This window comes from Myiozetetes cayanensis, unplaced genomic scaffold, assembly GCF_022539395.1.
Source record: "Myiozetetes cayanensis isolate MyiCay16 unplaced genomic scaffold, myiCay2020 scf33, whole genome shotgun sequence".
NCBI lineage: Eukaryota > Metazoa > Chordata > Aves > Passeriformes > Tyrannidae > Myiozetetes > Myiozetetes cayanensis.
The window spans coordinates 3,776,495-3,793,033 of record NW_026087555.1 but is presented as its reverse complement, the minus strand read 5'-3'; the positions used below and the strand labels follow the sequence as shown (position 1 = coordinate 3,793,033).

General features: G+C 39.8%; 1 protein-coding gene across 10 annotated transcripts in view; it reads left to right on the top strand.

The window, feature by feature from the left end:
* Positions 1-16,539, top strand: part of MAPK10 (mitogen-activated protein kinase 10) — a 170,832-nt gene that overhangs the window by 141,202 nt on the left and 13,091 nt on the right. For all 10 annotated transcript variants that reach the window (XM_050327399.1, XM_050327400.1, XM_050327401.1 and 7 more), the window contains 3 exons: positions 448-572; positions 14,874-14,937; positions 15,514-15,591. In XM_050327399.1, the coding sequence (XP_050183356.1) occupies positions 448-572; positions 14,874-14,937; positions 15,514-15,591 (267 nt within the window). The remainder of the gene's footprint in view (positions 1-447; positions 573-14,873; positions 14,938-15,513; positions 15,592-16,539) is intronic.

The following is a 16,539-nucleotide window of genomic DNA, read 5'->3' as shown; positions in this document are numbered from 1 at the left end:
AAATTTTAAAACATGCAGAGAAGTTTGGATGTTTTCCTGAGCGAGTAAAAGAGTACCTGTAAGTATCAGGCTTTGATTTGGTAATGCCATGATTTTAGACTTCATTATGAGAACTTTGGTTCTCTGATCCTGTAATAATCACAAATACATCAAGACATTTTTCTTAGGTATGTTATTCAGCCTTCTGCATGAAATGCATGTAAAATCTCATTGAGGCTTGTTAGGGAATTTACAGTGTGCAGCCCTGATGTTGGCACCTTCCTAAAGAATCCAACCTGAAATGATTACTGAAGAACACTTGTTGTAAGAAGGCAAGGGTGCAGAAGTACATACAAACAGTCTCTAAAAGGGTTGTGCCATTGTTATTTTCCTAACCCAATTAACCCTCCTCTGGAGGCAGTGATTGTTTTGTACTAACTCTGTGTTTCTCTGATTTCATTGTTCTAGCCAGCCAAGCCAGGGACCTTTTATCAAAGATGCTGGTCATTGATCCGGCCAAGAGAATATCAGTAGATGAAGCCTTACAGCACCCATACATTAATGTTTGGTATGACCCAGCAGAAGTGGAGGCGGTAAGTGAGGTGGAACTCTACTTTCAGACTGCTAAATGCAGATGTGATTCATAGATGCCTACTGCTTTACAGCAGCATGATAATGAGCATGCTACAAAGAAATGATGTTGTGACTGTGGTGATCTTGGGATTTATGTGAAATGAGATCTGTAGGGACAGGATAGCTTTCTTTATTACATTAACTGATAATAGATGGGAGAAGCAAAAACTCTTCAAGCATATGAAGCCCTGTTCTTCTTTCTTCTGGATAAGATGAAGAAAGGATTTTGAACACAGTATCTCATCTGTTTTTTATAGCTATAGAACTCAATCTGGCAAAAGATACTATCTTTCTCTCTAAACCTTTCCTTGTGGAAAATAGCAAACATCACTTCGTGTGTTTGTGTTCAAGGATATATGTGGAGAGGAGGAGAATGAAACAAAACAATACGAAATCCTGAAGTCAGCATTGAGAAAAATCTTAGCAGACATAAATTCTTCTTTAAAGTGAAGCAAAGGCTCGTGCGTTTTCCTGGGCTACAGTTCAATGTACAGTGTACATTGTATGCAAACAGAAATGAAATTTTTCTTATCATTCTGTCATGCTCTAGACACTTCTCTGTACACCTTAGTGAGGCTGTTGTCGACAGGAATAAGTGCAATCTGTCAGCACATCAGTGACATGATATAATAAGTATAAATACAGAGAGGTGCTCTAAAGTACTGTGCATGAAATGTAGGAAAATAGAGCTCAGTATTTCAACAGGTTTAGAAATCTTAACCACAATAGGAAATGAAGACCCTGCAGAATTAAATCACTGCTTTTTAGTGATGTGCTCCAGTTTAGTGTGCTTTCTTGAGAGTGCAGTAAACTTCAAAAGTAAACAGAATGCACAAACCCCCACCAAATTTCAAGCACAGGGGATTTTTGTAGAGGATATTACTTATCAGTGCTTTGTAGAGCTTGGTTCTGCTATTTAGAGAACCTTTAGTTTTGTCCTCTTTAGTTTTCTTCAAGAAAAAAGTTTATAAGCCTAAAGAGTAAACATTTGATACCCTGCAATATTTTACTCCCCAGTACATACATTTTATTTTCACATCCCTTTGGAAGATCTCATTTCATTGCTACATACTTTTATTGTATTTCCTTGCATTTCTTAATTTTATGAAGTACTCTTGACATCAGAGCTTGGAATTGGCTCCATTTATAGATATGTTTTGCCTGTGAATTTAACTTCTGATGCAGAACAGGAAGGGAACTTAGGTACAGTGGATATCTTGTTGTAAGATTTGCCCAGTTTCCAGATGTATGCTCTTAGTTGTACTTCAGATTGAAGTAGAAGTTGAATTTTTGCCCTGCATTTCATTGCATTTATTGCAGTAAATAACTAGAGAAAATCAAACTGTCATTGCTTCCATAATACCTCAAAGAACAGAGAACATCCTATGAGCAAGAAACAGCACCCTTAAGTGTTCAGCTTCAAGTGCTCAGTGTTGTCCTACTTATTTGTAGTTTTCATCTTTGTCTAAATGGCTTCTTTTTAGATAAACCTTTGTTCTCCTTGCCCCCCTGGTTCTTTGCACAGTTATTGAGTAGCTAATATGAGCTCAGCATGAGCATCCCCAGCTGCTTTCTCTGTCTCTTTTAGCTTCAAAGTTTTCTCTTCCAAAATGTGCTATGTCTTGTCAATAACATACTATAGAATCATTTCGTCATACTTGGACAGTGAAGTGTTATTGAATTGCTTTGTCCCCAATCACCCTGTGGTACAGAAACCCTTCTTCTCTTAGCAGGTCAAAAATCAGGAAGGTTCAGGTTATGTGCAGTGCCTAAACAGAAGAATATGGGATTAATATTTGATGTATTTTGTCAGAGTGCTCAGAATTCTAGAAAGAGCCTAGCTTCACTTACCGCTCATTATTTTGCCAGTCTCATTTTTGGAGGGAAGGTTAAATTTAAAGACTTTCTTTTCACAATTAACAGTTAATTAAATTATAAATTTCCATCTGTTCATGCTGACACACCTTCAGTGGTTAGCTGTGAATCATTTAGTAATTATTTTCTGGAGAAAACTTAGTTGGATTTTCTCTTCCTCTTGGTTCAGCTGTTGAACTGCTGTCAGTCAGTGTTTTCCATCAGTGTTGTCTCCATGATGGAATAAGTTCCTCAAACAGATTCGTGGGAGATCAGTGGCTTTCTGTTCTTCCTCAAAAAGGTGTCCTGAGGGACTGATGGGCAGCACCTCTAGAAAGAGTAGATGTTGTTACATTGGAAAGAATCCTTTACTTGTGCATTCGTGTTACAATTTGGCGCTTCTGGCTGAATGCTTGATGTCTGACTGGCTGTTAGTTCTTTACAAGGCAGCAAGGTACCTATATGTGGTGAACTTGTTTGTTGGTAATAAAAGTGATTTAGAGCTTCAAGCATGAGGTAACTTGTTTCCTCCTGTGAAAAGCTGTGTTGATGTGCACAACAGGTTGTGTCCATCTGTCTATGACCTTGGATCACAGAACCCAGGAAAACATCCAGAAACCTCTTGAGTATCTTCTAACACTTGCATCCAATGTCTTAAATGATTACAGTTTTTTTGCAGTAGTTAATATTATGATGTAAACCCAGGCTCTGCATTGTGCAACTTTCTTTCTTATTCTTCTGTGTTACTTGTTGCAATCTTGTATTTAAAAGCGAATTGGATGGAGAATTGAATTGATATCACAAGAGTCTTTTCATGTCTCTCCCACAAATGCTCTGCTGAAACATCTGCCTCGTTACAGTTGCAGAAGAGTCATGCTCAAATTCAGTAAACGTTCTCTAATGCCATTAATTAAGTATGCCATGGGCAAGGGGGAAATGACTGCCATCTCCTGTATTTTTGTTAGCTCTTGCCAACTTTATAGCAGGGATAGGAGTAGGTACTCATTTAAAAATACCCAACAAATGAGCTGTTTGAGAGGTAGGCACTTCTATTGATTCACTTAATAATCTGATTGTGATTTTGTCTTTAATGAACAGAACTGCAGAAGTTATAATAGGGTACAATTGCACAAAGAGGTAGTATTTGAATGACTTGTCAAAACCTAAAAATTGTTATCTAGCTCACTAGTGTTATATTTGCAGCATGATGAGGCTCTATGAAGTGACCCTCACAGACTGCCCTGCAAGTGTGCAACCAGGTAACCTGACAAGAGAGCAACAGGAAAATTAGTGATGGAGTTGCCGCTTTTGGTCACTTGCATTGTGGTTAACTGCCTACTATTTCTCCTGGTTGCCCCACTGGGATTTAGAAGCCTGCGGTGACTTACACCTGCCCATGTTCACTGCACTTTTATTTTATTATAACACTTAACAAGTACTTTTACACAGAGTGAAGTGTTTTGTCATGTAGCTAAAGGTTTGATAGAGGGATATTTTGGGGTTTTTTTAAGTTTTCCTCCCATATTGTAACATGAGACAGGATTCCTTCTGCTGTCAGTAACCCTGTACAGTAGGGATAACATAGAAATTAGGATACGGAGGTATTAAACAAGATGACATTTTCAGTCAGTATAGTATTGGGTGGGGGGGAGTTAGTTAATTCCACCTTTCTAGTTAAATTATTCCTTCTCCCCGGTAAATGGCTTCATCAAAAGCAGCCAGGCATCTGTTGTACACTGCCCACTTCATTCAGAGGCCCAGGAGGAAAGGTAACTGAAAGCATTTAATGTGACAGGAATTTTGAAGCGAGCTGTTGCAGTGTCATTAAATGTCAGTGTGTGCTGGAGTAGACAGTGAAGAGCACTGAAGTCAGCTCAGCGAATAAGCAGAGAATTTGGTGTCAAAGTTTAACCTGGAGGTAACAACTCTCCATGTCTGCCCAGATTTACAGCATTATAAATGTGAGGAAAACAGATTAAATAGGCCTGTCCAGACTAGTGAGACAGTTACAATCCCTTTTTATAAGTCTATTAAAAGTTTATGGTCTTTCAGAGGCTGTGTGGGGGGCAATAAAACTATTATGTCTCCTAATGGGCAAACACTGTGCACAAATGGGAAGCAATAGGGATGCAATAGCCTTTCCCCTGCAATGTGTAACAGCATTAAACTCTTCTGGTTGGCCTTAAATGCCATGTTATGATTCCCTGATACAAAGAGGAGGACAATATGTTATTAGATGTGGGACTTGCTATTCACTCATAGCAGGCTACACAAACAGTGCTGCAACTCTCCCACAGACTTCTGCATAAAAACAAACCACATCCAAGACCCTGGATAGCTCTGAAGCAATCATCATATTGACATTTAGAGCCCTTGCACAGTTTTTAAGCTTACCTGTGGAGTGAGTGGGTAAGGTAAATTTTGGGTTCAGAGGATGTCTAACATATATAAAGTCAACCACTTCTTTTGAGCACACTCAGCCTGCTACAGTATCTTTGATAAAACAGTCACGGTGTTAGGTTCTCCAGAGCACACATCATTGATCTGCAGTTATTTTGAAGAGTGTTATAGTTAAGATAACTTCTGTATTCAACCATTTAAAAAATATGAAAACTACAGATAATCTTTGTTTATAATTCTGTGGAATTCCCAAGATTTTAGGAACTGTTGAAATCTGTTGTCAACCTTCACACCTAATTTATATGTAGGAAAAACAGTTCAAAAGGCAAAGGTATTATTTACTAATATTACACAGGAAATCTATTGTAAAATCAGAATAGGAACATATAAACCTTACTTTTGTGTATTATATTTTATTTAAAGATCCTTCTTCCTGCACATTACATGCAGAAACCATCTCGAATCCAACAAATATATTTATTACTTTCATGTTATGATAATTATTTTATCTATTATAACAGCATTTGTGCTATTATAATGAATAGAAGACACACACAATACCTTTTCTCCCTCAAATTGCTTTTGTTCTATTTTTAGGAAAGAGGTTTTCAGTGTCTCTTGTCTCTACATGTAAACTATCCTATTTATTGTAGATAATCTCAGTATCTCCCTGAAGACATGTTAACTTCTCTGTTTTCCTGTCTGAAAATGCTGTGCTTGAGACAATGTTTTAATTTACGCAGCTGCCTTTTTTTTTGAAGTTGCTACATGTTCTTGCTCTTCATTGAGATGATCTTTGAATAAATCCCAAATCTGATATTTAATTTTTCATATCTCCCCTAATGTTTTTGTGATGCTGTCTATATGCAGGTCACTGGCTTTTTATCCCAAAATGTTCAAATTGTGAACAGAATGGATTCCTAGACACCTGCTTTAGCATAGTAAAAAAGTTCTTCTTCCTTTTGTTATTGATGTATTTGAGGACACTCTTCTTGTTATCCTTAGCCAGATCCTTAGCTGGATTTAATTGCAGACATCCTTAGCCAGATTTAATTCGAAACAGGCCTTGGCGTTCCTTGTTGCATTTCTGCATATTCTGAAGACATCTCTATATTCAGTCCAAGTGGTCTGTCTCTGCTTCCACCTCATATATCTCCTGCTTATCTCTGAGTTTTGACAGGAGTTCCTTGTTGAAAATACTCAAAAGCACTGCTGATGTCATTGTGAGGCCTCTCTCAATGATATTTGAATGGTTTGGGGAATCTGAAGACGTCCAAGTTGACTGGAAACTGGCTCATGTTGCCACAATTTTCAAGAAGAGTAAGAAGGTGGACCTCAGAAACTACAGGCCTGTCAGTCTCACTTCAGTGACTGGTAAAATTATGGAGAAGGTTATTCTGGGACATACTGAAAAACACCTTAAGAACAATGCAGTTATTGGCCACAACCAGCATGGCTTCATGAGGGGAAAGTCCTGTTTGTCAAACCTACTTTCCTTTTACAACCCTTTAACCAATCTAGTTGATCAAAGGAATCCAGATGATGTAATGTTTTTGGAATTCAGTAATGCATATGAGACTGTCTATCACCATATCCTTCTGGACAAAATGGCCAGCACACAGCTGGAGAAACACATGATGCAATGGGTGAGCAGTCGGCTCACAGGTTGGGCACAAAGAGTAAAATAGTAGGATGTCATCAGCCTGGTGATCTGTCACTAGTGGGGTTCTGCAGGGATCAACTGTAGGGCCACTGAGGAGCAGCTGGAGAAGCGTTCAGCCTGGAGAAGTGGGAACTGAGAGGAGACCTCATATGACTGTCTACCACTTCCTCATGAGAGGAAGAGGAGGGGCAGGCACAGATCTCTTCTTTCTGGTGACCAGTGACAGGACCCAAGGGAATGGCCTGAAGTTGTGTCAGGGGAGGTTTAGGTTGGATATTAGAAAAAGGCTTTTTACCCACAAGGTAACCAGGCACCTGGAACAGGCTCCCCTGGGAAGTGGTCACAACATCAAGCCTGACAGAGTTCAAGAAGAATTTGGACAATACTGCCAGGCACATGGTGTGACTCTTGGGGATGGTCCTGTGCAGGGCCAGGAGTTGGACACTGATGATCCTTGTGGGTCCCTTCCAACTCAGGATATTCTATGATTTTTCTGATTCTATGATTCCATCTCTGCAGGTGTCCTGCCCCTTTTGCTCAATTTCTTGCCTATGGAGATGCACTGTTCTTGAACCTGGAGGAAGTGACCCTTGAATATTAAGCAGCTCTTTTGAACCCCTCCTCCCTCTAGGTTATATTCCCATGGGATTCTTCTAAGAAGGTCCCTGAAGAGACCCAAGTTAGCTCTTTTGAAGTCCAGGGCTGTGATCTTAGTCATTGCTCTGGTTCCTCCTCACAGGCTACTGAACTGCACAATCTCGTGATCACTGTATCCAAGGCTGCCTCCAACTTCCTTGTTCGTTAGTGTGAGGTCCAGCAGAACACTTATGCTGGTTGTTCTCTAGGATTGCTCTGGCTTGAGCTACCAGTTCTCCAGTCTAATTAGTTTCATATTCTTGGCATTATAAATAATTTTGAGTGGGAGAGATACTCGCTTACCTGTAGTAAAGTGACATTCTTACGCAAGATAGTGGCTGCTTTACACTCCTACCCTTGGTTTTTTAATTATAGTACTTCATAAAAAGTTAACCAAGTATTGTTTGGCCAAAAATATTTGCTTGCACATTTCTGGAAGATGCTATCTTAGAAGAATTTTTGCTATCTATGTCCTAAACAATTGCCCCTAATCTTGCACATTTTTCTTCATCTATACATTATTTCATCTTTGAATGTTTTGAGTATATGTGTGACCTCATAGTGACTCCTACTTGGGAAAAATATTATTCTATTTCATGGAAACAAATCTAGTAGCAATATTTGCCATATATAATTATATGTTGTTTTCTGTTAACTGGTTTCAACATTTGTCTTAGATTTTACTGTACTTGCAGTTACTGCTTGTTATCTGATATATGCCATCCATTAGAAGGGAGATTCCTATGAAACAAAAAGATCATATGTTAAAAATATTCCTTTCAAGCATTTCTCTATGTTGATGGGATTTTACAACAGTGATAGCTTTTGTGGGGTTTTATTCACTGTAACTCATGCTACTTCCATTATTGGTTTTGTTTTCATAGGATTTGTATTTCACTGGAGTATTTTGCATCTAGGTCCACCCACAAGGGCCTGAATTGTGAATTATCATTCCTTTTTCTGTGCATGCCAATCTGTGTGTTACCTTCTATTAATGTGATGCTCTTCCCTATATTGCTTATGAAGAGAGCTTGGGTTATGGTTCTCAGTCTGAGGTCCAGGACAGAAACTGCTGCTGTATTGTATTAGCACTGTATATACCATCTATGACCAGCTGTTGCCTACAATTTGTTCAAATGAATTTCAAGTTTCATAGTTTGTCAGAAGAAAAAACAAGAAATCACTCACCTCTTATTTTGCCTGTGAGTACTGAGCATCCATTAGGATGGAGAGGCGCTTCTGGACAGCTCTGTGGCCTTGTGTTGTGGTTTTGCTCCAGGTCAATTTTTTCTCACTTCCCACACAATTACTATAAGTTGAGAGAAGGTTTATGCCGACAAAAGAGAGCTGATTGGGGAAAATAATATTAACATCTATTACTAGCAAGATAAAAACTAAAGAACTATATCTACGATAATTTTAATTAGGTAAAAGTACTATGTATTTACAGAAATACTCTTCTCCTCCTTGTATCAGTTCAGGAGGAGAAGCAGTCTCATTCTCCATTTCTAGAGCTCCAAGTCTTTAAAATAACTTTACAGCATTTAAAAGTTTTTCTTCTGTTATCTCTAGGACGACAACTTCTTTTTGTTGCAGCTGGAACTATTTCTCTTTCTTTCTTTTTTCTATGTTGGCTGCAGGGCTGGGCCTACCCTCCTCCTGGGCTAAGACTGGAGGGTGGGGGGTTACCCAGGCTTTGAAGGTCTTCTCTTCTATGGACTGCAAGGGGACACTTGCTTACCATGGGTCTTCACCACAGAGTCACAGGGGATAATGGTTTTGAGTCCACCCCTGTTTCCTGTGGGATCCCTCCCCACATGAGAACAGTCTTTGATAGACTTTTTTGACATGGGTCTAACATGGATCCCTTACTCAGATCTAAACATTTTACTTGAGCTGTTTTCGCTCCAGCATAGGCCTCGTCTCTCTCAGGGTCACAAATTTCCAGCACCAGCATGGATCTCTCACTTGGATCTCAACATCTTACTTGAGCTTTTCTGCTCCAGCATAAGTCTCTGTCTATGACCTACAAGCTTCCAGCAAGACTCTGTTTCATTTCAGGCCTTCTCACAAAGTCTCGGCTTCCTCGTGCATCTAAAAGTTCCTTTATGAGCTGCATGAGGGTCTCTTCACTCTAATAATCTTCCACAGGTGGCAGGGATTTATTTTTCAGTCTTTTCCTTGCTGAAGGGAGAGAGAGAGAAAGTAAGAGAAGGGGGGAGAAGCAGCCCCTCCCTTTGAACTTCTCTCTCCTACTGCTGTCAGCTTTGACTTTGAAGGCTGTGCTATTTTTTTCTCTGGAATTCTATTTTCAACACGTCTTGTTTAGGTTCTTCTTTAAAGTTTTTTTTTCTACTCTCCTACAGGAGAGAAGGGGGAGGCCTCAGTGCTATACCTTCTCCCGGCCCATGGCCAGGGGAGGAGGGGGTCCTGGCTTACTTGGGGCCTGCGGTCACTTCTACATGGCTACCAATTTCAACTGCTACTAATTTCAATTGTGCAACAGGCTTTTCTTCCATTTTCTTAAATATGTAGTTAGCAAAGGCGTTATCAAAAGTTTTGATTGGCTTTTTCTCCAGAAATCCACCTGGACAAAACCGTCCTCAGTCCCAGGGGCTGGCTGGTGGGCAAAACCATGACAGTTTTTTGGTGGAGAATGCAGGCAGACTGCCCGGAGAGGCAGTGGCTGAATCAAACCATGACGCCTTGGCAAACAAACACTTAAAAGAAGGTGTCACCTTCACCACACGACAAAACCAAGGCTGCCAGGTTGTGCACCTTTTCTGATATTCTTTTCTCTTGCTCAGCTCTGAGTGTATAGAAATTGTATCTAAAGTCTTCAATGATCTGCCACAGGTTTTTTTTTTAGCAGTCAGTTAAAGGGCTTGGTTTTCTACACAGAGGTTGATGGTGCACATTTGTTGTCTCACAAAAGAAGCATGCAACTCTGCTTGGTACACAAGTATGGGTATTCCCTTTAGTCAGCAACATCTATCCGTTTAGAGATGCTTAACTGTGGAAGCTAAAAACAGCAATCTTTGTTAATGTCAGTGAGGAGTAGTGATTAGAGAAGAAAGAGGCATTTCTTTTCTTCTTTTTCTTTTTCAAGCCAAACTAAATCTTTTTCCAGCTTGTTTGTTTTATCTTCAAGCTGTTCAGTCATCTGCATGTAGCCAAGTGAACTTGACTCCTGCTGTCTGGTATCCTTATAGTCCAGCTGTTCAGAAACAGCTCAGTCCCCAGTTTCTGTGAGGCACACCATGTGTGGAGTTTTCTAAAAGTCTCTGCAAAGACTCAAAGGAACAAATGGACTCAGAGGCATCTCTTCTTCCATATTGATTGCTGAGATGATGCCTAGCCCACTATGGAGTCCCTCAGCATTACAGGGTGAAATCGAAAGCACTTGACATCTTCCTTTTTAGGTAAAGAGACATCAGACCTCTGGTGGCAAGCACTCTGGTGTACTTTGTCTTGCACCGCAGAAATAAATATATAAATGATATCAGTAACACAGTCTAGGTTGTGGCAAAACACAAGGGAATTTTTATATTCACCTGTTAGGAGGATCTAAGCCATTTAACAAAATGTTTAACCTCACACCATTAATTTTTACAGCCTCCAGTCCCTCTTTTATTTGTATATTGCTAATTCTATCACTGCCCTTGATGCAGCTCCAACTGCTGCTCTGGACCCTGCAATTCCGGGAACAAATGTAGACTCAAGCCTTCCTCTGTCAAGCTTTCTAAAAACAGCTCATCCCAGGGTCTCCACTGTGTTGGCACTAGCTCTGCAGAGGGAGGGACAGAGACAAAAGGATTTGTTTGAGTGTGAGCTCCAGCATCCAAGTGTGACCTTCAGTCCATTCCCCTTGCTTTCCAGCAGTGGCATACAAACCAATCTGTGTTGCTCTGGGATAGTGAGAATGCATCAGCCTCAATATATGTTTTGCTTTTTTCTCTAGTGAAAGGTTTTTCCTCCCTGGATATTAGAAAGGTATTTAACAATTCCAGTAGTCTCCTGCTGTTTATCTGACCACATAAAACCCCTGTCTTTTGTGTGTTTTGTTTTTCAGTTTGTTTTTTGGATTGGTTTTGTTTCTTTGTTTGGTTTGCTGCTTTTTTTTTTTCCAGAAGAAGGTCCACATAGATATTTTCTTTTGGAGTTTTTGTAATTTCTATTATATTCACTGTATTTACATCTGATGCAAAAATATTTTTAAAATCAATTTGTAAAATGGAAAAACCAATAACCACTGAAACAACAAGGGTTTTTTTTTTAACATCTACAAGAAAAATGTAATTAATTCCTTTGCTTTTGCATCCAAAAATCGATTCTATTCTTTGTTAGTGTTGCCAATGCAATTCCTTACAGATCAGTCTGGTTTGGGGAGAAAATGGCAGCCTCACACTGAAGATGGATGCTGCCACCCATAGGATTGATCCACACCCGGCCTTGATTTAATGCTAGTTTAACTATATACTTTCTCTGAAACCTGTACAAACTAAGCCATGTAACTCTCAGTTGGCATGTGCTATATGAATGACATATAATAGTGTCTATAAACTACAGCTACAATCACATAGGAAGTTAATGATTACAAATATTTAGAAAGTCAGTTTAGGCTAACCTTTGCACCAAGTCTGAAATCAGGTGCCCAAGAGGACCCTGGTATGGCAGCTCCTCTGAATGCTCCTTTGTTGAAACAATACTTGTGTATTTTCCTTAAAAACCTCCCTTCCTCCTTCTAATTCTAGAAATTGGTTTTAAAAAACTCTGTAAAACAAATAAGTTTGCAGAAAACGGATGGTCAGCCTGGAGGGGATTTTGTATTAAGCTTTGTGGTTTTCATTAGGATTAACGAGAATTGTGGGAAAATAGATTCTTGAAATTGTTGTGGTATTCTCAGGTCATCTCTGTGCCTTGAATCAGTGAAAAGATAAGGAGTCATTTCATTATATCAGGGAATTTTGATGGGATAGCTTCACTTCTCCCAGTGTGAGAGCGTTGGCCTGGCCTCTCAGCAGAGCTTCATTCTCTTATGCTCTGCAAAGGCTTTAGAGATTATAGATCCTACCTCTGTGAAGAGGAGGGATTTATTCATGTCATTATCACGCTGAATATTTGTTACCCTTGGCTCTGGCATTCCTGCCAAGAGCCATAGTTTATAACTGTGGGTTCTGCTAATTCACAAATAAAGGTCTGCAATACAAACACTGGTAGAGCAGCTGAATGCTGTGTAGGTGCAGCTTCTGGCATCCTGCAGTGTGTGAAGTACAGTTGGGTTGCTCTCCCGTGGCTGTCTTTAAAATAGGAGTTTGGTAACAAGTGAGATTATTCTGGATTCTCTCCCTGGAAAATACCTTTGTTTCCACAATGTGTTAATCAAGGAAACAATTACTACTGATTTTCTTGTTGCTTATTAGCCAATTATGCCTGCTTAAATGTAGCTGTCCCGGGCAGGTGGGGCTCGTTAGCCCTTAAAGGCAACCCATCTACGTCCTGAGGACCTCACTGCCACTGTCCAAGCTCGCTTGGCCCCGGCAGATGAACCTTAGGATTAAAGGGTGGGCTCAGTTCCGCGCACACTGTGTCTCACCTAAAAAATCCAATGCGCAGGCTGGAAGGTGTAAAGACCTTCCCCGGATCTTCGCTCGCGAAGACTGGCCATTATTATTATTATAAATGTAGCTGAAATAAATTAGAAGAGACATAAGTCAAAGATGTTCTGGTTGTGTGAACTGAGAACAAGTATATACATCTGATCACTTGTTCCTTTTGGTTCTGTAATTTGTGTTTGAGAATTGAAGTACTGAAGGAATCCATACTCTTATTTCTGTCTGTGGGAGAAATACAAGCTTTTTTAGGTGTAAAAACAGTGTTTATGCTTGGTAGGAGCTATTTTACTCACAGCCTACACTTTTTGTAAGCCCCTTTCTGAAGGGTATAGAAAGAAAGGTACTTGCAGGATATTCTTGTCCAACTTGGTTTACCTGTTTTCTTTCCACCTCACAGAGAAGCAGTGGTTCTGTCACTGTGATTCCGTTCCAGCTCAGCCAAATGCCTCACCTCCTGCTCCTGTAAATTCCTAGCCTTCCAATTTCCTTGTCTTGGCCAGCTTTCTCTGCTTTCCTTATAGGAAATGCATGCTTCAGGGCTGGCTGAGTGGCTGAGCAGGAATCCAGCAGACTCAGCTGGTGGAGTGGAGCTTCCTTCCCACATCCCACTGGTCAGTGGTGAGGCTCATCTGCACTCTTGTAGCATTCAGCTCTCTGATAACACTGTCAGCAGAGACATGGAATCCCCACAGGGGTTGCGTGATCTCGGTTGCATCTGCCTTAAGCTTCAGGGCTCACTGGAAAGGGCCAAGAAAGGTTGTTCTGCTGAATAAAAGAACAGCTGCATTGGTTTTGGTCTCAGACTTCTTAGAGGGTTGTGTCTTACCTTGCTGATGTAGCAAAACCTCAAGAACTCTCTGAGACACGGCACTCTAACTTATGACATGTGTTTCACATTCCCCCTCAGCACCTTCTCAGGTATGAGGCTTGGCAATCCAGGACTTCACCAGATTCCCTCACTTTTAGTTGTGATAAATCTATCACCCTGCAGAAACTTCTCTTGTTTTCAGTGGACTTGTCCACTTCAGCTATCGTGTAATTTTCCTGGTCTATATTATGTCACTGAACTATTACTTTTTCAGTTGTGTTTGTAGCATGCAAATAGCTTAATGGACTGATGGAGTTAGAGTCCTGAGAGCAGATTTCTAACTTCTCAGTGAATCAGAAACCAGCTTGGTAAGTGTGCATTTAATAGGAGGATGTTTTGAAAGGGATGCAATGGCCAAGTGCCCAAGGTGGAAGTCAGAGGAAATACATATGAGCGAGAAAAGTGTTGTAGGCCTTTTTTCCATCTTCATTAGATAGTCTTACCTGCATGCTGAAGCTTCTTGATAGAAGGAAGGAGGGGAGAGTCCTCTGCCTTTCTTGGCTGCTGTGCTTTAGCAGCTAACATCAGGAGAGGCAATGAACACGTGGCTTAGTTACCCAATGAAAGCAGGTATTCAGGCTCCCTGAAACTCTAGATGCCTTTGTGTCAATATGACTGTAAGTTCCAGGATCTGCCAGTTCTCTGACATTCCCATCAACTAAAAACAAACAAACAAAAAACAAAAAAAAACACCTTTCTGTCCAAAGCAAAGTTAATTAAAATACATATACTGGAAAGCTTGGGAATTTGGAACGTGGGTCAGAAACCGTGGCAGGGAGATCTAATTCAAAATTAGAGTTACTCTGAGAGGTTTGTATAGAAGTGAATCTAAAGAGCAACTTAAAAGTTAATATAGTAATGGTACTACTAATTAATCAAGATTGGTATTTGCTTGGTATTCTGACAATACTTTTCTACTGCTGCACACAGTCAGTGTGTTGAGTTTCTGGGCTCAGTACAGCCACAGTAGCAGTTTTATTTCAACTGCAACTATGCCTCTTATTTAAAAGAGGAAAACAGAGAAGTATATTGATTTCTTCTACAAAAAGAGTTGGATTCCAGAAGTGTTAATCCCTTTAATATTCAGAGGTGTTTCATGTGTTTTTGTGTGTACAGGATGGATTACAAAGAGGGAGAAGAGAAATTATCTTTAATTAAGTAATTACTCCTAATTATTTCCAATATAAGAGACAATTGACTAAACAACTTTGTTTCTTTCCTGCAGCCTCCTCCACAAATATATGATAAGCAGCTGGATGAAAGGGAACATACAATCGAGGAATGGAAAGGTAATTGCAGTAAAGGCATGGGAAGGGGTATTTCAGTAGCAAAATGCCACATCCCACTGCCTAGTGTGCCTGTGTTAAAATTAGAATTCCTCAGACATAAAGAATTGACATTAGCCCTACAAACTGGTGCTTTGATAGCAAAAATATAAGGCATGTCCTGAGGACTATCATTATCTACACAAGTTAATGTTAACACAGGAGGCACAGATTCCAGTGCTTCACTGAAATCTAAGGATATCGTCTGAAGAACAGACAACTGTTCAGTGGGACGATGCATCAGAATTTTAGCCACAGTAAAAAGTGTTGTGTTATTGTACTACTTCATTTATGGATAGTGCAGCATTAAACAATTCATGTGCTCTAGTTTAATCCCATTTATCTCAATTCAACTCCAAAAAGAGATGAGAAGAGGAGGGGAATGGAAGTCTTAGGCAAGTAGAGCAATCAGATTTGTGAAGACAAGGTAAGGCAGACCTAGGGTGCTCTTGGGAGGGCTACAACACTGTGTGATAGTTGCTTTTTTCCTGGTCACAGGTGCTGGTCCCTGTTTGTAACTCTTACAATTCTCTCTTCCAGAACTTATCTACAAAGAAGTAATGAATTCTGAAGAAAAGACTAAAAACGGCGTAGTAAAAGGACAGCCTTCTCCTTCAGGTACTCGGCCCCATTGAATAACTTTGATGTAATTTCTGTACTGATAAAAAGAGAATGGAGATAGCTGATGCACTTGTGCTACACTTGCCATTATGTAGACCAGTTAAGAAGTTTTTATGAAGTTCAGTGCTTCTAATGAGTTGACCTTGATTAATTGTGCTCCAGCATCATTTTAATACTTAAAAACTGGTCTTCTTGCTATTTGAGGGATAGTTGTCCTGGTATTTTCTGTGGAAAGATGTGTGATTACAGATGATACTCCTGTAGGTGGGGAAGTTTATCTCTCACTAATATTTTTATACTGCTTACAAATGCATAACTGAACTAATAGTTTAGTGGTTGACAGGATAAAAATTGATGATGTTATCACGTCTCCATCTGTTGGACATGCAATATGTAAGTGTCTCATATCTAGTCTGGTAGTTCATCCTTTCAGAAGTGTGGTAACATTAGGATAGCTTGCTGATAAGCTTTGTTGACACTTCAGTGAGAAGGGAAAGTTGTCTTCAACCACTGATTTTTAAATAAAGTCTTGTCACCAAAAAAATCACAAGTTTTTTCTGAGGAAAGTTCACATCAGTAGTTCCTTTCACAGAAGTACAACCTGTGACTGCCAGTACACAGAAATACATATTTGTGAAAGCATACTTTCACTGGCAGACTTGACCAGATTTTGAGCACAGTGTTCCAGTAGCATTTGCGTGTAAAACTACCTCTTCAGAGCCTGTCCTCAAATTAAAATAATTTGATTCAGTTAATTCTGCATGTGTTCAGAGATAAGGCTTTTTTCATTCTCATTTTTCAATTGCTACTGAACTTACTCAATGTTAGAACAAGAAGGTATCATTAGTAATTGACAGGACAAAGGGAAACACGGCAACAATGGAGGGAGTTAATAGTTAACAGTTAATACTGTATGGTGATATTGGAGCACTAGTGCTGCACCTG